This window comes from Ochlerotatus camptorhynchus, unplaced genomic scaffold (genome assembly GCF_037179485.1).
Source record: "Ochlerotatus camptorhynchus isolate MF236.1 unplaced genomic scaffold, CSIRO-AGI_Acam_v1.1 ptg000404l, whole genome shotgun sequence".
NCBI lineage: Eukaryota > Metazoa > Arthropoda > Insecta > Diptera > Culicidae > Ochlerotatus > Ochlerotatus camptorhynchus.
This window is the reverse complement of record NW_027040890.1, coordinates 1497605-1524832: the sequence shown is the minus strand read 5'-3', so window position 1 is coordinate 1524832 and position 27228 is coordinate 1497605. Positions and strand designations below refer to the sequence as shown.

Genomic DNA, 27228 nt, shown 5'->3' with positions numbered 1-27228 from the left:
TGTTTGACGTTTATGCTGCAGTCCCGTAGAAAAGGGCGCTCCCGTTGCGATCGGTCGGCAGTGCAGCCAACTCCACGGCTGCTGTTTCGACATCCTTTCCCGGGTGCATCTTGAGATTTGTCAAGACTGCACTTCTAGAGCCTACATCCAGCAGAGCAGGCTTTGCCGCTGGTCTACGTAAAATGCCTCCGGAAGTTTGCACCTTAGCTTGTCGAACTCTACCGTCGGTGACTAAGGACGTCTGAACTACCCGTCCACGCATCCAGTTGTTGCGCTCGTTGTCGTTGACTATCAGCACCAAGACATCCCTAATAAACGAGCACCATACATGAACGATACCACAAATCGTGCCACCGTACCACATATTGTTAGGATGATAACCCGAATAGGTTGTTAGGCACTCCTTATGGTTATCGTTTATGCGGGATCTTACAATTAACGGTATCATCGTGTGGAAAGTTTGCCTTACCCGATTATGCTGTTGGTTTACGAGGGCGCCCTACGGTGATAGGTCCTTGTGATCGCACTTCTGTGGGTTTTTTCTCGACGGTAACGCACGCAAATTTCATTGTTTTTTGTTTACATTAATTTGCTGCCTGCTGCTCTATCTATTCCAATCGATAAAATTGTCAAAACTTTTGCAACTTCTCAAGTGAGTGTGACTATTATACAGTACTTAGCAGGTGGTGAATGTGGTATTTACCAACTAACCAGATGGTGGAAAAATTGCTCGAGTGTTTCTTGGACATCTACAAAGGTCCCTTACTTTTACTACGAAGTTCCATTCTTATATTTCTCCGAAGTTCCATCACTTTCTTCCAAGTTCCATAATTATTTTTATTCCAGTTTCTCTCAATTCAACCAAGATCTTAGGACACCCATGACCTTCTCTAAACTTTAGTAAAGATCTTGAACCTTTCCTACTAATTTTCCTAAACATGTGGGCGAAACAAAGTTCCTAAATCTTCCAGTAAGTTCCCAAATCAAACCCAGAAGTTCTAAGAAGTATGCTTTTACAATACTCCCCGATATTCTGTGAAATTACCCGAACTTCTACGAAGTTTGCAGAGCTTCTACAATGTTAGTTGAACTTCTACAAAGTTCCTTAAACTTTAAGCAAAAATCCTCGCACTTTTATGAAGCTTTTCAAAGATCCTCGAAATGCTACATAATTCGCTTGACTTCTACAAAGGTCTCAGAATTCCTATAAACTTCACTACACTTTTCCAAAGTTCACTGAACTTTTTAGAATTTCCTTGATTTCTTGCGAAGGTCTCTGAAGTTCTACAAAGTTTCCTGAATTTCTAACGAATTTCATGATCTATTTAAAGTCCATTAAACTTAAACTGTCCTAAAACTAAACGAAGAACTTTTATGACGAGAATTAAACAAAGTTCCCTTATCTTCAACGAAGTTTATCAAACTTGTATAAAGTTACCAATTCTACGAAGTTTACTCCAATTTAAAAAAAAAACTCCCAGAATTTCTTCGAAATTTTTCTGAAACTCTTCGAAGTCCCCCGAATTTATATTGAATTTTCTCAATTTCTACGATAAACATGAAAGTCTCTGAAGTTTTAAAACGTCCAAAACAATTTTTAAAAAATCCCTGAACCACAAACCGAATTTCTGCAACATTCGCCAAATTTCTCGTAAGTTCGCTAATTTTCAACAATTTTTGATGAAGTTCTGCTAAAGTTCTCTGAACTTCTACAAAACTTGCTGAAGTTCATCAAAATTCTTAGAAGTTTTATGAATTTCAATGAGCTTCTACAAAGTTAGCGGAGCTTTTAGAAAAATCAGCTAAACATCTACCCTTCTAGAAAGTTTCCAGAACTTCTACTCAGTTCCAGTTCGTTTATTTGGAAGGTTCAATCGCGTTAGCTTTACGGATCCGATAATTCATTGTTCGTTGTTTGTAACAAAATTCACTTAATTCTATGTCTAATAGAAGCTGGACCGAATACTCGCGACTTATTCGAGGTTAAAAGGGTACATAGTTGAAGGATAGGATCAGGGGAGGAGCTTAGGGGTGGGTTTTCGTTGTCTCATCAGAGAGTTGTCGCCAGTATAAATGGTAGATCGGTTCTAGATTCGTCTGGAGTTCGACGGGCCATGGTGGGTGACCAGTGGGTGACGATGAGACTCAAAAAACTAATAAAGAGAGACAAAAGACAAAGTAATTAAATTAGTATACTAGATATTTGAAGAAACATATAAACCGACTGCATATAGCAGAAATCGCGAGTTCCCAACACATCTCTGAAAGGAACATAGGGTTGTCTTACTTGGGCCTCGAGGGTATTCAAAAGTCACTCTCTGGTGGCGTCATTATCCGTACATTGCCAAACTGCTTGATCGACATCTAAGACGGTCCCTGAACTTCTGGGAAGACTCAGCTTTATTAATCTGAAATATTGAACACCTTCTCCGGCCCGCATAGACTGAAGCTGAAAGACTAAGGAATCATTTAAACGATTGTATGTAGTGAAGTGTTTTAGTGAAAAAAATACAGTGAACTTAGCGTTACAATTTTGGTTGCCAAAACAGTCAATGGATGCCGATTCCATAATTTACCCTTGCTAAAAAATCGATTTTTTTTTTTCATATTGCCACGAAGGCCATTCGGCAGAAAGCATGCAGAATAAAAAATAAATTGGGCGGTAGAGGGTTTAAATTTCCAGGCTTGCTGAAACTCTTCAAACTCACTGAAGGTTTTAAAACAGAGAAGCAGAACTCCGCGGGTCCAGAGCGGACCTCAGCGGGTTTAGCCAGAAAGAAGAAGTGAGGGCTGGCTAAACTCGCGGGACAAGAGTGTTTTAAAACCTTCAGTGAGTTTGAAGAGTTTGAGCAAGCCTGGAAATTTTAACCCTCTACCGCCCAATTTATTTTTTATTCTGCATGCTTTCTTTCGAATGGCCTTCGAAAAACCTCGAGTGAGTGGCGGCAGGAATATGGAAGAAGTATACGAAAACTCCTCGAGAGAGAGGGAGAGTGAACTTCAGCGAGAAGATGATTTGACGTGAGGTGCGCTTTCCGAGACCTTGGATGACTTTTTTGTTCGACGCAAGAAGCTCAGAGTTCACCCAGAGTGAGAGTAAGAGCGTGTGATAGAAAACATGAACATAAATTACAGGAAACCTCACTCCCATTTTATTCCCCTTCGCTCACAAGCTCTGAAGCTCAGTGAAATGATTTGGCAGCAGACATTCTACTCCTCAGAAAAATGCTACGCTCGGCTCATTTCAAACTCGCGAGTGAGGCTCTATCAAGTCTGAAAATTTTCCAAGGATTACCTTAGGATCATGCCACAATGTTTTAAGAGTTACTTTCAATTGAAAACATTTAAGATGCTAGAAAAACTTTTCTAGGAGGTCACCTCAAAATTCCCTTGAAATTCTTCTCACCATGCCCTTGAGAGAATCTCTTGAAATTCTCTGGCTCCTGGAGGATTTCTCAGAACTTCTATGGAAATACGCTCAAAATCCCCTGTGAATTCTCTTCTTTAGTGAATCCTCTCGGAAATTCCTTGAAATTCCATTAAAAACTTCAAGAGAAATTCCTTTGAACATACTCGTCAGAATTGTTTGGCATTCTCACCAAAATTATCTAGACAATTCTTCTTAGTGTCTGAATCTTAAAGTTTTCCGGGTCGAAGTCCATGAGTTATGAGTATTAAGTAATGCAAAGTTGGGTGACTGCCAACATTTGCACAAAATTTAATTTAAATCATAGAGAGTCACGTCCAACCGGTTTCTTTTATCTGCGGAAATGCTCTTAGATAAATTTAGCTTATAAACAGGGCAGCGAATTTGTGGGTCAATTTTTCACAAATTTCTAATCATTGGGCTGCTACACCTGCCCTATCTGGTAGAGAAAGTTTGCTCTATCAGATGGTTTAGTTGGTTTGCGCGAATGTATTGTGCTTTGTAGGGAGAAAAAGATATCCTACTGAGTAAAGACACGGTATTATCAAGCCACAGGCTGGGTGGGTTCGATTCCAAGTCCGGTCGAGCAAATCTTTCTGGTTGGGAATTTTCTTGATTCTCCTGGGCATGCGTCAGTGTTGTTATATAATCACCCAGACAACCAGAAGTTGTATAACAATATGCAGACAGTATCGTAAATAACTAGAGTTTAAGTCAACATCGCATATAAGTATGACATACATCGCATTGTGTTTAAGTTAAATCGTATAGAATGCAAATTTCCGACTTATATGCGATGAATCATTTTTCCATCGTACTGTATCACAAATTAAATCGGATTACATCTTAAGGCTTTTCAAATTGAATTTGTTATTACAGATTAAATCGTATATAATGTCAAATCAACTCGTTTTAAAAGAAACTAAAATTTGCACGTATATGGCCTCCACTTTTGTAGGTATCGGCCCTTTTTTGCATTCTATACGATTTGTTTGTTTGTGTATATGTTTGTATATCACAGAAACAACTTTGAATATACGTGCATTCTGGTTGTCTGGGCAATTCTATCAAGCAATAGCTGTGGAAGTGCCTACTAGAATACTAAGTTGAGAGCGAGCAAAACGGTTGCTACAGAAGCGTAAAAAGCCTAGAGAGCGGTTCCATATCATTAAAGCAACGAGTAATTTTCATCTTTTTTGATTTGCATGAAACCTTGCATACAAGTTTTTGGGGAAGAAAAACGCCGTTTTGCATACTTGGTTCGCCATTTTTAATCTAGCCTTACTTATGAGAAGGGCCTATGAAAAATGCACAAAATATCTTCAAAAAATTGTATCTCGGAAACGGTTTGTCCGATTGGTTTGGTGTCTTGGGCGAAGTTTTAGACAATTGTTGGTGTTATATGGAAAAAAAATATGCACGGTAAAAAAAAGTTTGGTATTTGTGTTTTGAACTAAAATATAAATTTTCCCTTTAAAGTGACATGTCAATAATTTTTTTATTATTCTTATGTTATAGCTGACTGAAAATGCTATCTAGTGCACAGTAGGTTGTTCTGGAGAAAAATAGGTTACGATGAAAAAAATTGTTTTTTAAAAAAATACAATTTTCAAAAAAGCTATTAAGAAAAGTCAAAAAAGTTTGTCACCCTTATTTTATGAAAGTACATCAAATTTGCAAACAAAAAGTACTTCGGTAACATTTTTCTAAGATGCACCGTTTAGAAGATATTACTGATTTAATATTGTTTTTTTTTGATAACTTAATAAGTTTTGGCCCTTTTCGGATGTACTCCGTGTTTTTCCAGTTTCAAAAGTATTTTTTTCGGAAAGATTGGAAAATTTTGAGTTAAAATGACACTGACAGCTTAAAGATGCGAGTGAAATTCTCTGCCTTAAAAGTATTTTGAAAAACAAGTTACAAAATCCCGAGGGGGGCGTCACATCTAAATCTCAATTATAGATGCTCGAAAAATTTCACACTAGCAAACCAATCTACTAAAAATTTTCTTTCATTTCTCGCATCTACTTGCATCGCGCATCATCTTTTTGCAGGAAATCTTCATAATCGTCATAAATCTTTTTTCTATCTACTCAGCGTGCGCGCAGCTAACCACACTAAAACAAAATCATTTCCGCATCGTAGATAGAGTCATCCCCCTCGCAAAATCCCACTATCATGAACAATGATTTCTTCAAGTGATTTTTGGTGCGTTGTGCTGAAAATGTGCATTCAACTCTTGCATATCGCCTAACAGTTTAATCCATTTAAACTGGATGTGTTTATACTGTGCATATTTTCTCTCTATTGCCGAACATCGCCACAGACATCAAACCGATGAGACAACTCGATTTCGAGATACACCTTTTTGAGAACTGCAAATGTAAGCTCCTCAATTAGCAAGATTCAAAAGAGCGAATTAAGCTTATTTTTCAGGGATGGTGATTGTGCGCAATAAAAAATAACATTATATGTTGGATATCATCAGTTTATTTTTATTCCTGTATTTTTATAAAATTATTGTTTACACAACTTTCTTAACAATATTGAATATTTTGGCATCATTGTCAGGACAGTTTGAATAAAGCTTTGCCTTTATTGTATTTTCTGATAGAGGAAGAAATGAGTGGAATTTTAGAGTTCCTTGAATTGTTTTTGCATTATTATATTGATTATTTAGCTGCAAAGACATATTTTCGTATTCTTCTGTAGTAGAATAACAAAATGACAACTCTGTAAGTTCTTCTTCTTTTCGTTTGTTTGCCCAATTAAACAACTCTCTTGCAGTCTTTATCGGGTGTTCGCGTTCACCAGTTCTTTTGTTTCATTACTCAAAGCTTTTCCAGAGCTTGAACCTTGAGATGAATCAAATACATTATCTCTTTCCTTTCTTGCATCTGATGCCATACTTCTACTGGTTTTAAATTCGTCTACAATTTTTTGTACTGACCATGATTTTGGCAACAATGATAAAATTGATAGTTTTTCTTGCCTTGTGGCTGAATTTAAAAATTTAATTTTCATATTTTCTATGACTTCATCAAACTCGTTTGCTTTTTCTGTTTTAGCGTCTAATTTAAAAAGATTTCTTCGTACACCTTCGACGATTTCAGCGCACTTTTTTTCAGGATAGTGAACATTTTTAACCTTACCTAAATCTATAGGCGAAACACGAATAGCTGCTATTCCTCGGTTGAATATTTCGACGTCTACAGGCATCGTGAAGTCTTCATTTGATTTAATTGTGCTTAGCGTTGACTCTGATGATATCGTGACCAAACTTTCAACAGTTGGCATCCTTGAGCCACCGGCTACGCTTTGTTCCTCGTTTTGGGTGAGGTGAGCTCTTGAATCAATATGTAGACGGCAAGACGAACAAACACGAAAATCCTTGGTGTTCAGTGTGGATACCTTGGAAAATCCAATTGATTTTAGTTTTTGGATGATACCATCCGTGAGATATCGCAGATCTTTCGAACACTGAATGTCTTTGAATGGGCGAATACATCTTATTTTACTCATTTTGTAATCTGTAACATAGAAAATATTTTCCAATTGTTAGTTTTGTACGAAAATATCACAAAACATATAATTAAAATGTGTATTTAAAACTTACCTTTGCACCAAAACGTGTTACACTTTCCTTTACAATTATTATGTTATCAAACAACACTGGATCTCGTTCAAAAACACAGGATTATGAGCTGAAATTACTATAATCACTATGCTACTAGCAACCTTTCTGCATTTACTGTTTGGTTTTCCCTAGTAGATACTGGATGAATTCAGAACCGAGACAGACATTATTATACAGCTCACGGGTAGAAATCATAGAATGCTGGGTAAAGACTGTTGGAAGATAGGTAGAGTTGAACGCTCAGGTATCGTCGAACCTTCAGGTACGAGTTTGGAGAGTTGGAGCCAGGTAGATTTGCTGGCGTAGGTATATTGTTATTGAAGAAGATTGTAAATTGTATATACCTGGAATGAATAAAGAGTGCGGCGGTTGTTGATTGAGGTATCAGTCGGCAGCCCTCTAGTTTGATGGAAGGTGACTACTGCGTTCTTTTTATTTATTATTAAGGAACGGTCAACTTTCATAAAATTAGGGTGACAAACTTTTTTGACTTTTCTTAATAGCTTTTTTGAAAATTGTATTTTTTTAAAAAACAATTTTTTCCATTGTAACCTATTTTTCTCCAGAACAACCTACTGTGCACTAGATAGCATTTTCAGTCAGCTATAACATAAGGATAATAAAAAAATTATTGACATGTCACTTTAAAGGGAAAATTTATATTTTAGTTCAAAACACAAATACCAAACTTTTTTTTTACCGTGCATATTTTCTCCATATAACACCAACAATTGTTTAAAACTTCGCCCAAGACACCAAACCAATCGGAAAAACCGTTTCCGAGATACAATTTTTTGAAGATATCATGTGCATTTTTCATAGGCCCTTCTCATAAGTAAGGCTAGATTAAAAATGGCGAACCAAGTATGCAAAACGGCGTTTTTCTTCCCCAAAAACTTGTATGCAAGGTTTCATGCAAATCAAAAAATACAAAAAATAAAAACTGGAAAAATTTCCCACTTGTTCGTGGAACCGCTCTAGAAAAAGAAGACATTTGGAGTCTTGGTTTGCATATAAGGTTTTCAGTGACCTTGTGGTGACCGTTTTTGTTTACTCGGCAAAATATCATGGGGGGCAAAAAATAAACATCAAAGCAGGGTTGTTTCCACTCACTTGCTATAAAAAATTGTTTTTCTGAATTATGAAATCATTAGATGTTATAATGGTTATTAGTACTTGAAGGTTAAAAGAAGAGGTCGTGAAGTATGTATTTGACACATTAAACCTATCAATATTGCTTTCAGTGCGTCACAATCAGCGATTTTACCATTCGTGAGCGCTCATTCTGAGTGAACGCTCACGAATCATAAGATCGCTGATTGTGACGCTCTGAAAGCTAAATTGACAGGTTTTATGAGTCAAACACACACTTTTCACCCTCTTCTTGTTACTTGTAAGTACAATAAATCCTTATATGATCAAATGATTTCATTATTCCGAAAAACAATTTTTTATAGCAAGTGAGTGGAAGCAACCCTGCATCAAAGGACGTACAAAACATGTATGTCTAATCAACTCATCGGCCTTTATAAATAAAAATAAAATGTTGTTCGTATGTCACACTATAACTCGAGAACGGATCGACGGATTTGCAAGATTCGTTTTTATTGTTCATCTTGGGCCCTTAAATCTTAAACAATTACTTAGCAGGCAAAATTCCACAGTGGGCCAGGATTGAAACCTATCAAGAATAAATTAATAACGCCCTGGGATTGCATCCAGCTAAGTTGACGTCTTCAGCAAAGTAACTGAAGACATCAACGTATTTATCATATTCAATTAACTGAGATATAGGGGTTTGTTTTATTTAGATTATCTCAAATATATCTCAATATATCTCTGAGATATTTTGTGGTATTATAGTTAATTTGGTGGTGTTTGGTCACGTGGTGCATGGACAGCTATAAGCGACTACCTCAGCTCTGATTTCTGTTTGCATTACGAATATGGCCGAAGTGACTGTGAAATAGCTACATATAATGCAGCTTAAAATATGATCAACGGAAACGGGGAAATGGCTCTAATGTTGGCCTATGGATCTAAGATTGGGTACATCACTAAAAATGTGCTATTTATCTTTTTTTTATCTACACAGTATTAATGGATATTTTTGGTCGCTATTGAAAATTTAGTTGATTGCTGAATTTATGTATGGGCCCAAATTAGGGGCATTTAGGCCGACATTACATACATTTCCCCTGCCTATTGAAAGAAGGGGATCTGCAACACTGTTCTAAATCGTACTGCTTACCGTAAACTATACAGTAGTCAACAAGTTCATTTTTGAAACCCTTAAGAAGCGTACCTTTCCCGAGAGACGATTCAACCTAATTATTGGACGAATCAAGCCCTTCAGCATCTAACACTAACTTGCAGATCCAAAGAACAGAGTTCGTCTGAAAGGAAGATTCAGTTTCAAAAGTAATTAAATAATATGTGGTACCATAAAAGATTTCAGTAGAATATGTGGTACCATAAAAGATTTCAATAGGATTAACATGGCTCTAATCTTAAAGGAATCGTCCTTAATTTAAGATAATTTAGACATAATTTAGAAATTATTTATTTATTTATTTATTTATTTATTTGTAGTTTGTTACAGTCAACAGGTTAAAATACCCAAATGACAATTAAAACTTAGAACTATCGCACTATTGCTACTGTGACATAAATCTCAAGAAATTCTGCCTATTGGACGCACGTGAAAAACTAAAGTCAAATACATGTTGACAATGATTGAACACACGGCACATGCTACGAACTGGCTCATTCAAACCATAATTTGTCCTGGAAGTATCGATGAACAAAAAGGCGTGTGTACGTAGCTGACGTCTCCTAATGTTTATGTTTAGCTGTGTAAGTAGCGAAGGGCAGTCGATGAGAGACGTTAACAGATCACTGACAAAGCAAGCTTTTGCAACATCACGTCTAACACTGAGTAGGTCCAGATGAATGAGTTTGCAACGACTCTCGTAACTAGGAAGATCCAGACGGTCAGTCCAGGGAAGGTGTCGTAGAGCATAACGGATGAATTTCCGTTGAATCTTCTCAACGCGTTGAATTCCATTTTGGTAGTATGGACTCCAAACAACGGAGGAGTATTCAAGTATGGGTCGCACCAAGCTGCAGTACAAGGCCTTTAAGCAGTATACATCTTTGAAGTGCTTGGCAAAGCGAAATATGAAGCCTAGCTGGGAAGATGCTTTCGAGATGATGTATGTCAGATGAGCGTTAAACGTTAGCTTCGAGTCCAAAAGCACTCCCAGGTCTTTAACCAAGGATTCTCGTGCTAGAGACACTCCGGACAAGCTGTAGTTATGGATGAGCGGTGAACGTTTGCGAGTGAAGGAAATCACTGAGCACTTGGATGTGTTTAATACCATACGATTTCTTCTGCACCAATCAGCAAACGTTTCGAACTGATGTTGTAAGAACTCGGCATCGTCTAGTTTCTCGATGATCGCATAAATCTTGAAGTCGTCTGCATAGGATTTCTTGTGACACCTTAGAACTGAGTTGACGTCGTTCATAAACAACAAAAACAGAAATGGCCCCAGATGACTTCCTTGCGGTACACCGGATGTAACAGGAAACGAAGTTGAAAACTGGTTGCCGAGCCGTACACGCATGTTACGCCCCATCAGATATGAACGTAGCCATTTGAGTAGCCTAGCATCAGCGCCTAATTTATCATACTTGGCCAGAGCGATTTCGTGGTTCATCTTGTCAAAAGCTGCTGACAAATCCATGTAGATTGCGTCAATTTGGCAGCCACGCTCTATCGAGCGAGCAAGAAATGAAGTGAACGTGGTTAAGTTTGTGGTAGTAGAGCGCTTGGGCATAAAGCCGTGTTGATCTTCCGAGATGTAGTGCGAGCAGCCGTGTGAAAGGAAGTCCAGAACAATCAGCTCGAAGAGTTTTGAGGTTGCACATAGAGCGGCTATGCCACGGTAGTTTGAAACTGTTTGCTTACAACCTTTCTTATGTACAGGAAACACGTACGATTCCTTCCAAATAGTCGGGAACACGCCTGATTCCAATGAGAGGTTGAACACAGTAGCGAGAGGTGCTGAAAGAGAGTGGATGCATTTATTCAGCACTATAGACGGGATACCGTCTGGGCCGACTCCGGTAGTATTTTTCAATCGTCTGCTAGCGGAAAGCACCGTGTCACTTGATATCGGAGGAAGTTCACCAAGCGGAGGAAGTACAGGCACATTACTCACGGCATCAACAATATCCTGCGGGCTAGTTGGGTCATTGCAAAAAACTCCGCTAAATTGTTTCCTAAACAAGTCAGCGATGTCGTCAAGGGCAGAAGCTTCTGTGTCACCATTACGCATAGTTGAGGGAAGTCCCACTTCTTTCCGCTGGCCATCTACGTATTTCCAAAAGCTTTTAGGATTGAGTTTGAGACTTCGCTGCAACCTCTCTTGATAAGAATTGAATAGGCGTTTGTTAAGGATCTTGTAGCGTTTGTTTGCTTTGGTGTAGCGTGCTCTGTTTCTTGCGGTTCGGTGTCGAATGAACTTCCTTAAGGCACGCCTTTTAGCCGTTTTGAGACGTTTCAAGCGTGTGTTGCTCCAGATTGGGAAAGCCTTCTCAGGGTTGGTCTTTGTCGGCACGTACTGGTCAATAGCGTAGAATACGATGTTCGAAAGGGTCGACGCCGCCAAATCGGTGTCACAATCACGAAACGTAGTGTTCCAGTCTATACTCGATAGGAAAAGATTCATGCCATCGAAATCAGCTTTGTTGAAATCCAAAAGCACCTCTTCGGTAGTATCCTGAAACTGGCAATTAGTGCAGTTGTTCAGAGACAGCAGTAGAGCTGGATGATGCATGCAGTCTTTGACTAGAGGATGAGGAGCTTGTGTTACAGAGCAATTGGGTCGGAGGTCTTCACTGACAAATGCGAGGTCTAACATGCGGTTGTTGCTATTAGGTACCACATTTATCTGCTGCAGGTTAGCGGTGCTGTATCCATCCAGAAGACATGTGGTTGTTCGTCCAAAATTCAAATAACGGCAATCGGGGTACGAAAATCCATTCGAATCGACTCGCCAGCTGATTTCACGCAGATTGAAGTCGCCGAGGATGAGAATATTGTCTCTAGCGTCCATACGTGAGACGACCCAATCAATCGCGCAAAGATGTTTGTCGATAAGTTCATCATCGTTGATGCGGTCCGGAGGGAAGTAAACGACACAGACGAAAATGCACATGCCCTCGAACGATAGTTGCACCCACACTTGCTCGATTTCAGATGTGCTGGGTGGATACAGCTGGTGACTTTTCAAGCTGGAGCGAACCGCTAGCAGAACACCTCCACCAGTACGCTTATGGCTGTTGAGCGGGGAACGGTCTTGACGGTAGACGGTAAACGAGTCGTCAAAAATCTGCCGAGAGGTTGTGCTACTATTCAGCCAAGTTTCGGTGAAGGCATACCAGTCGTAGCAGGCATCAGAACAGGCAAGCTGATAGTCTACTATGGAGGTGTTGATGCCACCGACGTTCTGGTGAGAAATGCAATCTATTTTGAATAACAGTTTACTAAAATAATTGTTCTAGGTGAAGGAAGGCTGAGCGGTGAAAGGCGATCGTTACAAAGCACAGTTGAAATTTGAGTTTTGTCGGTCAAATCGACAGTGAGCATGCATAAAGGCGTAAACGCGATGATCGATTCTCTTCATCGATTTTATCCTTGCATTGCTACAGTTAAGCGAAACAATTTTCTAGAATTTGTTCAATGCAGAGTTGTAACAGGTTGTATTGGCTATTAAAAGCAACAGCAAACGCACCGATAAACGTTAATTCTAGCGAGTTAATAACAAAAGAGAAAATCAACGAAGAGAATCAATCATCGCGTTTACGCCCTTATGCATGCTCACTGTCGAAATGACCAATTTACTATTGATTAAATTGAATTTAGTTTGATTGTCTAAACATTCTTCCCTTAAACAAGTGTTGCACAGATGTCTTGACGATTCATAGTGGTGTATCATGTGCTACTTAAAATTTTGTAAATATCATTCCAATTTCATAGAGTCTCATAGTATTCAGTTACAACAGTAACGTTCACCACTTTTGTATTTTATCCCCATTTGCATTCACTTCGGTTTTGTCTCTGCCAGTATGCGGAATGATTAGAGCATAACATTATGGGCCACCGACGGTGCTAAATCTTAGAACGTGTTTAAATTTACAGTTCCCTTTCACATAAGAATCAGATCTACAGCATCGAAGATGTGTCACCTCGCATCGGTGGCATAGACAGACACTCCTAAGAGGCTCAACCCCTACCCATATGTTTCAACTCATCCGTTCGGGCGAGGCCAAACAACCCGCACACTAAATTTTCCATCCAAATCCTCCGAAATCGAGACGGGTAATGAGGCGTCTCGTAATGTTTACGTGTTTATTGTCGCTGCCGTTATTCCGGTTAATTTCTCCCCTCACGCCGTAAACTGAAAATCCTAGCCGGGTGATAGTCAATTTGTTGTTGTGTATTTCATTAATGTTTTATGTCCCACTCATGTGTGTGATGCGTCAACTGGCGGAGGTCCACATAGGCAATGAATTTGAACTCCTTTTCCCGCAATCATAACCCTTGTGCCTCTAGTTTCCCTATTGACGATGAAGAATTTATTACAACTTTCTCCCTATTCTATCTAATTCCAGGCGGAAGCCCGGTTGGCAGCGCGACGGCAAGCACGTGCGGAGGCACGCGAGATTCGAATGCGCGAGCTGGAGCGGCAACAGAAGGAGCTGGAACAAAATGCCGACCGTGTCTTTGACCTGCAGCAACAATCCTCCGGATTATCCTCTCTGGGGGATACTTCGTTGGGAACTCGATCTTCGGTCACCCGCCTTACGGTCAACAATACGGTTCGGGGTAGTTCACTTTCCTCCCGGAGAAGTAGTGAAGATTCGCTCGAAGAGGAGGGACGAAGTCTCAGAGATCTCCGGCATGAACTGAAGGTATGTGATCGTTTTTTCTTCTTCTTTCTAACACAGTCGATTGCAATTAACTAACTATTCCTACTAGGATGTGGAAGACCGTTTCCGCAAGGCGATGGTCGCCAACGCTCAGCTGGACAATGAACGTGCCTCCCAGAACTATCAGATCCAGCTGCTGAAAGACAAGCTAGAAGAGATGGAAGAATCGCACGCACAGCTGCAGCGGGAGTTCAAGGAAAAATCACGGGATCACGATGCCTTAAAACGAGCCAATGACAAACTGTCCGAAGAACTGAAGCTTGTCCATGGACAACTGAACGAACGGGACACGCTCATCGAAGAACAAGGCCTGGTGATCGTGACGGTCGAGAACGAAGACGGTACCGATGCACGGCGCGCACTAGTCACAGCAGAGAATGCACAACTCCTAAAGTCCGCACAGGGTTCCTTAGGTAAGTTGATTGGAACAGTTCCGTTGGATCTGGATCATTCATTGAACTATGATTGTCTTTCAGATGTAAGACTTAAGAAATTCGCAGAAGAGAAGCAGGAACTTCACAACGAAGTTCAAACGTTACAGCAGCAGTTGAAAGACATCAAAAGCAAGGGCAGGAAGTACAGTTCCGTCAACGGAGCCCTGGATGATGACGATTATGAAGACGCACAAAGTATGAGCCAATGTGCACGTTCAGAAGTTAAAATTGGTGTCTTACAAAAGTATCTTTCCTATTTCCAGGAGAAGCCAACAAACTCATCACCGACTACAAGTATAAGCTCCAGAAAGCGGAACAGGAAATCGCCAACCTGCAGGCAAGTCTAGCTCGATCCGAGACGCAGGTCATCCGGTACAAGAGTACAGCTGAAGCGGCGGAGAAGGCAGAAAGTGACCTGAAAATCGAAAGGAGAAAGCTCCAACGAGAGGTAAGCCGTATGCCCTGCTTTGTTTTTTTTTGCAATTTTGTAGCCTTCTAAAATAGCACAGTTAAATATACCCCTCAGTGGTGCATATTTCTATCGAATTATATATCTCTGTACCCTTGTTTAACGAGCAGCCAATTATCACCCAGTTCTGGGACGAATGCCACTGCCAGTAACGATGACAGCAACTTTAGACGACAATTCTTGCTAGCAAATACGATGAAAATGACAACAACGACGACAACGAGTGCGCACGGCACGTGTATTGCTTCACCGGAGTGCGCAATTGATTAATTGGACTGAAATTAAAATTATGTTCTCTGCAACTACCGACTGGTTAAGTGCTGCCAATTGCCTACCTGGTAGCTCGCCGTGGTATCAATTGGCTATTCTGTTTTCCCACCTCAACTGCCACCAACCAGCACAGCACGCCCATCCGAGTATGGAACTGCTACGACTCAATGAACCCTTAATCAGTAAGCAATATGCGGGAGTTCTGTGTGTGTTGCAATTTATGGCTTCTGCTTCATCGTAGCGATCCGACCTATGGAGTGATCAGCGATCGTTTGTTTGTTGAGATTTTCCGTGTTGTTTTAATCGGTTGACTTTTGTGTTGTGTCTTTCGACTATATAATGCCCCTTGCTCGTTGATTCCCTGTTGAATTGGTACCTACGATTCGCCTAAAATGCGCGGGAGCTGAATGATAAATAACACTAGCTACCCTGCATTGAGTGGGTGTAGCTGCTATGATCGCGACTATATTCAATTAGTTTTACTTTGGGTAGTGTGAATCAGTCCCCGAGATGAGAGTGCCGTCGATGGCACGGAATGAGGTCAAATCGAGGCGATACATAATGCAGTTTAAATTTTGCAGAAGGCGTTCAATTTGGAACTGTTTTCTGTTTGCGTTTGAAATTTATAAATCAATCCATTAGTTCATACTTCAAACAAAACCTTAAACAACATCACAGCTAACCCTGCGTTTATTTGAGTGCGAGTGTTGTGTGGATATAAATAGTTAATACATATACAGTGTTTTCGCTGCACCATAACTAATCAATTCATTAGGACATTTCCCCGAATGGTTCGTCCATTTATGAACACAGCACTGTTTATCATATATTTATAAATCTATAACGTTAGTTACCGGAAGTTGAAAAAATCTGGGGGGTTGCACTTCTTTTTCATACGGAGTAAATTTCGCCATACTCATTAGAAATTTGTATCCTCTTTCCAGGTGTTTGAAGGCAGAAAAAAGCGTGCAGTCAGAAGGGGGTTGTAAGGGTAAATTTGAGAAATTTAAAGCACTCCAGTATAATCTGAAAGAGAGTTAAAATGAAACCCTGGGTTTTGGCCACAGTGAAATGTGTTTAAAACAAGCTTTTACAGGATTTTGTAATACTCTTACTTGAATTTACGTGGGCGTAAACACGTAAACATACAATCGTGTGTAAAAGTCATTTCAAGTATGTTTTTACTAAAGCAATCTCTTTTGGGTTGGAAAGTTATAACCGGTTTTCGTAATAAATTTGCATTTTTCGAAGCAGGAAGATAACTTGATCGCAACTTATTAAGGGAAAATACTTTGAATTTGTGCAATAAAATGGCTAATATAGGTACGTACTTCCGAAACATTAGCCAGTCAGCAGATAAGGTGAATGATTTTATGATGATGATGATGGTCCCACCTCTTACCCCTACAAAGGTTTGAGCTGGACGATTTATCTTTAAGATAATTAAATATGACATTTTAACCAGGTTGGCAAACAAAATCGAACTGGTTTCAGTTACAGATATAAATTCCCTCTAGAGTTTACAGTTGCTTCACAGCGATATAAATGTTGAAAAGCTCAGGCGTCCACCTCTTAGTTCGCCTTTTTGTCCACCTAAAATATTCATAAGTATTACAAGCAATCAAGAGTTAATGAACAATCAACAAAGCATCCTATTACACTAGTAACCCCGCAATCTGATGCTATCATAATTTTCAGCAATGTCAGGAATGCTCACGAACCCCCAACATTTGCCAGAAAACTTACTACTAACTCAAGGTATCTTCCAAATAAGCTTCAAAATTGCATTTTTTTTTTATCAAATGTTAAATTCAGTCCTCTATATCCGTAATACGCGCGCGAGGCTCAAACCTTTGTAGACTACTATTTTTTTTTTTACTACTACTATTAAATCATATATCAAAAATCCATCATCACCATCGTGGCGAACAAAATAGTTTTTGCAGTGCTACAATAATTATTAAAAAGTCGTTATAACAGCTATCCATACAAAGTAATCCGTTAAAAATAACTTCGTCAAGATACATAATTTGTCAATTCATAAAAAAAAAAAAATCACTGGATAACCGTTCAAAAGACAGTTTTAACGTGTGAAATGCAATGTCTCTTAAATTCTGCTAATGTTGTTGAACGTTTAATGTGTCTAGGCATCGAATTGAAAACATTTATTCCTTTAAAAAATAATGAATTCTGTGAAGCACAAGTCAAGAAATGTGGTGTTCTTATTTCATCCGCGTTTCTAGTATTATATCTATGAAAGTCACTTCCTCTTTCAATTCGATCACACAAATATCGAGGCAGCAAACCGTTAACTACTTTAAAAATGAACACCATAGTCAAATATACAATTCTTTGCTTCACCGACAACCATTGTAAGGCGTCTAGCATCAAAGTTGAGGAAGTGAATCTATTACATCTCAAAATCAAACGCATTATTTTATTCTGCAAGCGCTGTAATCTCGATATTTGTGTTGCATTAGACAGAAATAAAATGGATGGGCAAAAGTCTAGATGAGGAGAGATGATTGATTTGTATAGCTGTATTTTACTGGCAATAGTTAAATCGTTTTTCAATCGACATAGAATTCCATACTTCTTGGCAATTTTCTTGATGACATTGTCAATGTGAGAGTTGAACTTAAGTTTGTCATCAATAATCACGCCAAGATATTTAATCTCCTGAACGCGATCAATAGTCTCATCATCAATTACAACAGAGACGTTCTCATTTAATCGATTCCGCGAAATTACCATAAATTTAGTTTTACTTGTATTCAATTTTAACTGCTTACACTTCAACCATCTACTTAGATACTGCAAATCTTCATTCAAGTGTGAGACGGCAACTTCTAAATCTTTAGCTGCAATGAATAACACAGTATCATCTGCAAAAAGGTTAATGTCGCAAAACCGTAAAACACGTCGCAAGTCATTAATATACATAATAAATAAAAGGGGCCCTAATACACTTCCCTGGGGCACTCCAAGGTTGTTCCCCACGGGACTGGAAACAGAATCATTAAAAACAGTCCGTTGAGTTCTGTCAGACAAATAGCTTTCAAACCATTTATATGCAGTACTCGTAATTCCAAAGCGCTTGATTGTACTTAACAGTAAGGGCCTAGAAATTGTTTCAAAAGCGCGTTTCAGATCCAAAAAAACAGCAACAATCGTATCTTTACGCTCCAAGTTGTCTTTCCACTTTGCTAACACCAAATTCAATGCAGTTTCACAAGAATGACCTTCCCGATATTCCGATTGTTCTGGTATCAACAAAGAGTTGCTATTCAAATACTCCAACAGCTGGCCTTTAACAACAAGTTCTAAGATTTTCTCTAATGTGTGCAACATGTTGATGGGACGAAACTCTTCGGCTTTAATCGTTCCAGCAACTTTTTGAATAGGAATCACTAAGGATTCCTTCCAAATTTGTGGCACATGTCCATTCTGCAATGATTCATTAATAAGGTCCAGAAAGATGTGGCCAATGACATGAAAGCAATCTTGAATAACTCTAGCATTAACATTATCTACTCCAGCTGATTTTCCTAATGAAAAACAAATAACTCTAAGTTCATCTAATGTAATTGGGTGAAAAACTTCAAATCTGCAACTACTATTAACTGGCTGTTTTATTTCGTCAGGTTCGTCGACCAATTCAATAGATTGATTAATCAATGAAACACTGTCTACGAAATAATCATTAAACTTAGATGCAATTACTTGTTCTGACTGTTCTAATGTGCCATTAAAAGTTATGGACCGCGGTTTGCAATTACTAGGTTTTAATAAAGATTTCAAAATTTTCCATAACTCTTTGCTGTTGTTTTGATGCTGATCAATCTTCCTTTGAACATATTCACAACGAGTTTTCTTTATCGATTGTGAATACTTATTACGCGCGATTGTGTACCTAGTCCAATGATTGTCATTATTAGATCTACAAAACTTTTTGTACCATTTGTCCCTTTTCCGTTTAAGACGCAAAAGATCCAAATTGTACCAGCTGTTCGAGTTTTTCAAAGAAACAAACTTTTGCTCAACTAGTTGATTGGTACACGTTTTCAAAGCGTTATTAAGAACAGCTGTAGATTCATCTAAGTTACCGGCCGCGAATGGAAAATCCAGGCTTCTCTCAACAAGATTTGAAACAGCTTGCTTCGAATATTTCCTCCAGCACTTCAATTTTACAAAATTATCGTTATCGTTAACATGGTCTAAGACATTAATCACTAAAGTCTCATGATCGGTTATTTTCAAATCAGTATCCGTAACTGAACAAATGGAATCAAAATTGGAATAAACGTGGTCAATTAAAGTTCTACTGTGCCTGGAAATACGCGTATATTCATTTACCGTTTGCTTTAAATTAAAAAACTCAGCTAAACGCTTCAAATGATTCGAATTATGGTTATCACGCCAATTAATATTAAAATCACCAGCCAATATATTTAATTTACTAGAATCAAGGAATGTCTCGAGCCAGTTCTCTAAAACTTCAACAAAACGCTGGTCACTAGAACTGGGAGAATGATACAAAACACCATAATTACCCATCTTCATGCCACGTACAACTGTAATGCCCAAGAACCAGTTGCCATCAATAACTTCGTTGGTACGAAGGTTGAATTGAACTGATTCTTTGACATAAATAGCAACACCGCCAGTGTGTCTAGAATGTGATAAACAAGCAGCAACAATATATCCCGGAATACTATACTGATCAAAATCTTCAGTTTCTACAATATGAGTTTCAGATAATAAAACTAAAAGAGGACGTTTTTCCTCAACAATCTGACGTAATGCTACGTAGTTTGTTGACAACCCCGCAATATTCAAATATAAAAAATCGAATTGATTCACATTCCTGGAACTTGGCTGCTATTTATTGAAACGCAAGCTGCTTTTCTTCTGATCAAAAAGTCTTTTATAGAGCAAACATTCCGAGCTAAATGCGGCATGGTTGACGTCCAAGTTCATTTTTCGTTCTTTATTCATTTTCAAACAATTAATACATTTCAATACAGTTGACGTACACTCCGACGTTTTGTGTTGTTGGCTGCACCTAGAGCATCTATCACAATTTTTGCAATCCATGCTCTTGTGCCCAAATTCTCCACATTTGAAGCATCTCAACACATTAATCGCGGGAACTATCGAGCACCGATCAAACCCTACATTTACTTTTTTCGCACATAACAAACATTTATAAGTATCGACATCGACTTCAATTACAACACTAAACTTGTTATAAGTGAAGCGTGGATTTTCAAACATGTTCACTACTTTTACATCATTAATTGCGATGTCTTCATTTTGACTTTTTAAGTAGTCAATAAAGACATCGGAGGAAAACTGATCGCTCATGCCCACTATTTTCAATCTTGGCACCGAAGTGGGAACAACAGCACTATATTTTTCACCCAGATTGCTTTCAATACCATTTTTCACATCACTTACGTTTGCTCCTGTTGCACACTCAACAATAATGGAGCCATCTTTACCATTCCTAAAATTACTGATTTTGTGTGTTTTTGGATCCAACTGAGTTTTCAAAAACTTACGAGTATCTTCGCAAGGTTGTTTGGACTCTTTCGGTTTAATCACAATGACCGGACGAGTCTTACGATTTTCTGGTTTGTTACTTTTACTATTACTGTTACTATTAGTTTTACTTTGACTAATACGACTATGTCTTTTTACAACATCCGCAAAACTCGCATTTTCTTGAAAAACAACATCATCATCATGATCACTATTACTAATTACTAATTTACGTTTTTTGCGTCTGGTATTTTTGTCCGATTCCGACTGAATCGTCCTAGATGAACTGCACGGATCATTCTTTACAGCTAATTGGTTTTCCGCATCAATTTTAAAAAATGAACTTTTCATATTATCCAATTTCTCACAAATCAAATTTTCAAGACCATTTACATTTATTCTAATATCTTCCATCCCGCTTTTAACCGCGATGTCCACCTGAGCAGCAATGTGATCTCGCATGCCAGTGATCGAGTCCGAGAGTTGAAAAACCTTCTTCATCTCTTCCTCTATCCTTTTGACGCGCGAGATCAGATCATTCTTTTTTTTTTTTTGTTTATTAATTTATTTGATAAGGCTCAACCGAATTAACTTTACAGAGCCGAGGATTCTTGGTCACTATACAATACATCTTAAAAATATAGTCAAAAGGTACAACACAATAAACATTTTATCTTCCGCTATCCAAAAAGCCTCCTCCATCAGAACTGGAGCCGCTTCCAGTAGTTTCATTGTATGGCAAATTGTTGTACGCCAACGAGGGTCAGAGCGCGTCCATTGCAGCAATGGACGCAAAACGTGGTCAGCACTCACACACTCCTCACGAAACGGTTGCTTTGCAAAGTCGACGATGCATCGACCGAAAGACCTGCTGATGAAGAACAATGAGGAGGACCACACAATGGTTGCTGCCGAGAAAACAGACGATCGCGTAGCACACATCGAGAGTGGTCTGCTTTTGTCGACAGCCGAGTGAACACTCAGATCAGATCATTCTGCTCGTCACAACTCTGATCTGATAGACAACTATCACACTTGAACAGAATATTTGCATTATCTGCTATAAGCCTGGCCGCAGTCTTAGTGAGTGCCGCACAAGCGAAATGGAACGTTCCATTGCACGGACCTACACACGTAACTGGGAGCCCACTCATAGCAATAGACTGCTCGCATACATTACACACATCCATTCTACCAAATTAAACGCTAACACTGTTAGCAGCAGACATATACAGGGGAGGAGAACACAAAATAAAATTTTACCGCCACAGCTCACTATACAAATCAATAGCGCGCCGGGGGGAAAATACAAAATTAAACAAAAACTAGTTGCTAGGCAACCTTTCCTCTACTTATCCTGTTAGAAAAACACCACGGGCACGCGTTGGAATAATCCTTTCGCGGCACACGCCACTATTTCACACGAAATTATTAATTTATTTTCACAGCACAACTCAACAAAAACACTACTTTGTACGCCATACTATACTTCTATCCGTACTAATTTTAACGGTATATGTAGGTCGAGATAACTAAAATATGGCGTAAATGTTGGAACTGCCGCTCGTTGTCCCCGGACAGTATTGCTAATAAAGTTAACGTTATTACCGTCAGCGTTAAGGTATTCAATGGAAACTAGCACGGAAACGTCATTAACAATACTGTCTCCGGATAAGGTTCTGGAGGTCTCGGAAAAAGTGATCAATCTCGTATTTCAACAAAAACCAGTCGTGACACACATAACATTATTAGACTGTTTTGAATATTTTATTAGAAACGCTGCCAACTAATCACGAATCACGTGGATAATTAACAACCCTCCCCCCCCCCTCTAAACTGTCTACGTAGTTTATGGACAGCCCCTAACCAACTCGTAAGATCTCTTAACTCAACGCATAAGGTAGATCCTCTCATAATGAACATGTCTGATGATTCTGAACGATGAAATAAAATCATAATAAATTTAACGTGCTGTTTTGAGCATGATAGGCTTTGATAATTAACTTTTAAAAGTGTCCGGATCAGGGCTTGCGAATGTCATTTTTAATGAAAGATCTCACGCGATATTTAAAGAGATACTTCTGTCACTATCATTGGAAGAGAAAACGATGATAGAGATTTTCTTGAAAACCCCATCGAATTTGTTGTCATGACAGAACGTGACAGTTCTGTGATCATCGTGATTACTTGCTCATTTAATGTTATTAAAGTTACTTGTGCCGAGGAAATCTTAATAATGTATTCACTCTACGATTACATACGGTTGTTTGCTTAAATTAATCTAAATCAGTTAGAAATGTTGATGTCAAAACCACATAAGAATTATTCTCATGAGTGCTTGATCATTGAAAAATGACAAGAAAGCTAATGATAGGTAGTTTCGTCTCGTGATAGTGAGAGGACCTATTTTCTCATCGTCACATGACGGCCGTGATATTTACCAGCTCTGGTCCGGATTTATGAACTAAGTGTCCAGATTTCGGTACATTACGTTATACCTCATTTTTGCCAATAACTTCAATGCTACTGTACTATATACTGCAGTATAATTATCTCGTAAGGTCTTCGGGATTAGATCCCAAGAACTTTGAAATTAAGCATTAATGGTGCCACAAGATATCTGGAATTCGCCCGAGAGAGATTTAGGTTCTACGTTGCCGCTCCAGGCATAAACGTGAATGTCTCTGGAGTTGTTATGTAAGGCCTCCAAGTTGACATTAAGTTCTCTGAAGTTCACCCAAAAGACCAGAGGTCGTTTGATTGCTGAAATTCAGCGAAACATTTTCCAAGATTCAGCAACCAAAAATCTCTTTTGCCGAGCCGCCCGGTGATGCCGGAGTTGATCAATTAAAAGGTCAAGTTTCGGCACTACTGTATATGGACGATCAAATGTAACATACTGTAGTAGCCACAACATAGTTCTGTCAAAACCACAGCATTTTCATTGATCCTATTCGGCTACTTGAGAGTCCCTACACACACGATCAACAACCGTAAGCACACCCTGTGCACCAAACGCAAACTAAAGGGTTATACGGTCAAAATTTGGTCAATATCAACTTGACGTATTTCTTTCAATTTTGCATTTAAAAAACCTGAACACCCCTCATTTTGAAGGTGTGTGTGTGTAGAATGTTGCTCCTATTTTGATTTTGGAATTCACTCTTCAGTTGTCAAAATGCCGTCCAAGCAAGAAGAGCAGCGTATCAAAATTTTGCTCGCGCATCGCGAAAATCCGAGCTACTCGCACGCAAAGTTGGCAAAATCGCTAAAAGTTGCCAAATCAACCGTTACAAATGTAATTAAAGTGTTTGGGGAACGTTTGTCGACAGCCAGGAAGTTTGGATCGGGGGGAAATCGAAAACCGGAAGCCGCTGAGACGACAAAGAGAGTTGCCGGTAGTTTCAAGCGAAACCCTAACCTCTCTCTACGAGATGCCGCAAATAAGCTGGGTGTATCGTCTACAACCGTGCATCGAGCCAAAAAACGAGCCGGACTATCGACTTACAAGAAGGTAGTGACTCCAAATCGCGATGATAAACAAAATACGACGGCCAAAGCGCGATCCCGGAGGCTGTACACGACGATGCTGACGAAGTTTGACTGCGTGGTAATGGACGACGAAACCTACGTCAAAGCCGACTACAAGCAGCTTCCGGGACAGGAGTTTTATACGGCAAAAGGAAGGGGAAAGGTAGCAGATGTGTTCAAGCACATGAAACTGTCAAAGTTCGCAAAGAAATATCTGGTTTGGCAAGCCATCTGTACCTGTGGCTTGAAAAGCAGCATTTTCATAGCTTCCGGGACTGTCAACCAAGAAATTTACGTGAAAGAGTGTTTGAATAAACGTCTGCTGCCTTTCCTGAAGAAACACGGTTGTTCCGTACTGTTTTGGCCGGATTTGGCATCTTGCCATTACGGTAAAAAGGCCATGGAGTGGTACGCCGCCAACAACGTGCAGGTGGTTCCCAAGGACAAGAACCCTCCCAACACGCCAGAGCTCCGCCCAATTGAGAAATACTGGGCTATTGTCAAGCGGAACCTAAAGAAGACCAAAAAAACTGCTAAGGGCGAGCAGCAGTTCAAGGCAAACTGGCTTTCTGCGGCGAAGAAGGTGGACAAGGTGGCTGTACAAAATCTGATGGCAGGGGTCAAGCGTAAGGCCCGGCAATTCGGATTTGGAAAAGCGGAAGTCTAACTGAATATTTTTCCTGAATTTTATACTAATTGAACTTGAAAAAGAAATTTAATTTGATTTTTTAAATAAACGATTTCACCGATTTACACGCGTTTTCCCTTGACCAAATTTTGACCGTATCACCCTTTACACTACACAACTTTGTATGACAGACAAGAACAAGAATAAAACATCGTAAAATCTTTTAGAGGACGAGTCGCTTTTTTCTCTTCTCGGAAAGGGAAATCCGGATTCCGAATTCCCGATATAAATACAGTCCACTTAATCAAAGCAAAAGATCCATTACCGAGATTCGGAAAATCAAGGTTAGTGTGTATGCTGCATAGCAAAAAGTTAAATTTCCTGCTCATTTTGAGCTACTAATGTTAATGCTTAGTGTGGCGGTCATACCATAGAGGTAACTCTAAGACCAGAAGGTCCCTTAAGAAACGTGCTCAACTTCTTGGCTCAGCTCTGGTACTATCTTCGGTCTCAAGCTAATCGACTCACCCCTCGAAACATAGAAAAATCCACTAACCCCTCATTTTATCTGTCAAACTTTCATAGCGAATCAAAACAAACCTAGTGTAGTACTGGAATTTATACTAGAATGGGGTACGTTAGTCGATTTGCTTGGGACCAATAGGCTAGTCAAGTAGTGAGCCAATTTAAAATCGTTAGTTTCGTATTGATTGTTGGTCATACCCCGTCTTTTCCTACACCGATAGAAATCTCCTTATAAGGCGAACACGAAATTATTGCAACACTTTTATTTGTTCAAATTTCACGTGTTTATCAGATAAGAACCAAACATATTGGATCAATTTTTGGGGCTTGTTTGGTGAAATACCCGACACTTTTGCTTCACGCCATCCATAAGAGCTTGTACAGTCGTTTCCGGTACCTTTTTCTCATTTTTTGTCCATTTCCTCCGCATTTCATTTGCATCTTTTACTTTCTCCTTGGTCTTTCTGAGTTCATGCTTCATCATGGTCCAATAGGTTTTGATTGGGCGTAGTTCTGCACAGTTCGGTGGATTCATGTCCTTGGGGACAAAATGCACCAAATCACCCAAGTGATTGTACGACTTTTCCCCGAAAACCAGTTCCCCGAAAACACTTTCCTCGAAAGTTTTATCCCCGAAATACGATTCCCCGAATGAACCAGTTCCCCGAAAGAAACGTTTTCCCGAAAACTATTTCCCCGAAAGAACTAGTTCCCCGAAAGATACAATTTACACTGTGCGATCTATTTAAATATGATCCTTGGGTTTGTTACAACTTATCTATATGAAATTGAGAAAAATATCTTTGCTGAATATTGATAAACAGAACAAAGTCGTTCAACACCCTAGATAAAGTTTGTGGTTATGACTTGTTATGACATTTGGCGGTTTATCAAATTGATATCTGATTGTAATGAGCATAAAGACTGAGCTTTGATATAAAGAAGGGACAATTGTGTCAGTTTCATCAAATCTTTCGCTGGTTAACTACTTGTATCGAACAATACCACAATACACATATCAATGTGTGTCGAATTAAAGTGGACTCTACACGACTGTTTGTATTGACAATAATCGTATTGTCAATGCATTTTATATTGACGTCAATACATCGGTATTGAAAATATATCTGTATTCACATCATCAATATAATTGTCAATACTTTTAAGTATTGACAATATTTCTTACCGTGTGGGGTTCGCTTAAGACAATAGTTTGACTTTCGTTAAAACTACATGTAAAGGTCACACACTAAGATTATTTCACCGAAATCTGTGAAATTTTACCGAAATCTCAACAGCTGAACGTTCGGTAAACAGTTCGGTGATTTTTCACAGATTTCCTGTAATTTTTTACCGAATATTCTGAAATCGGTGTATGGTGTTTTCTTCTTGCTCCATACAATTTTGGATTCGGCCTATAAGGAGTCGCAAAGTGACTATAGCATGTATTGCATGGGGACGCATGGTATCTTTTATTTATTAGTATGGAGTTTTTTTAACGTTCGTACCTATCCAACACACACACATACACATACATTGTATGCAATTAGCACCATGGAACATACCAAGTTATACGTCAAATAATCAACTAAGATAAAAAGAAGGAAAAATTCTTACAACAAACAAAATTTTCCCTTCTTTGTATCACAGCTCGTTCTTTAACGTTTTGAAGAATAAATATCTTACTAATTTATTAAACTGATATCTAATCGTAATCAAATTAAAAAAAACGAGCCGTTAGGGGCCATACATTAATTATGTCAC

At 39.0% G+C, this 27228-nt stretch overlaps 1 protein-coding gene across 6 annotated transcripts in view; it reads left to right on the top strand.

Annotated features, from left to right (window-relative positions):
* LOC135710870 (leucine-rich repeat flightless-interacting protein 2) overlaps positions 1-27228 on the top strand; it is a 177849-nt gene that overhangs the window by 142214 nt on the left and 8407 nt on the right. For 5 of the 6 annotated variants that reach the window (XM_065233575.1, XM_065233576.1, XM_065233574.1 and 2 more), the window contains 4 exons: positions 13746-14045; positions 14113-14476; positions 14540-14692; positions 14761-14945. In XM_065233575.1, coding sequence (XP_065089647.1) covers positions 13746-14045; positions 14113-14476; positions 14540-14692; positions 14761-14945 — 1002 coding nt within the window. Of the gene's footprint in view, positions 1-13745; positions 14046-14112; positions 14477-14539; positions 14693-14760; positions 14946-15076; positions 15419-27228 lie in introns of all 6 variants that reach the window. The other variant, XR_010518448.1, reaches the window with a different exon arrangement.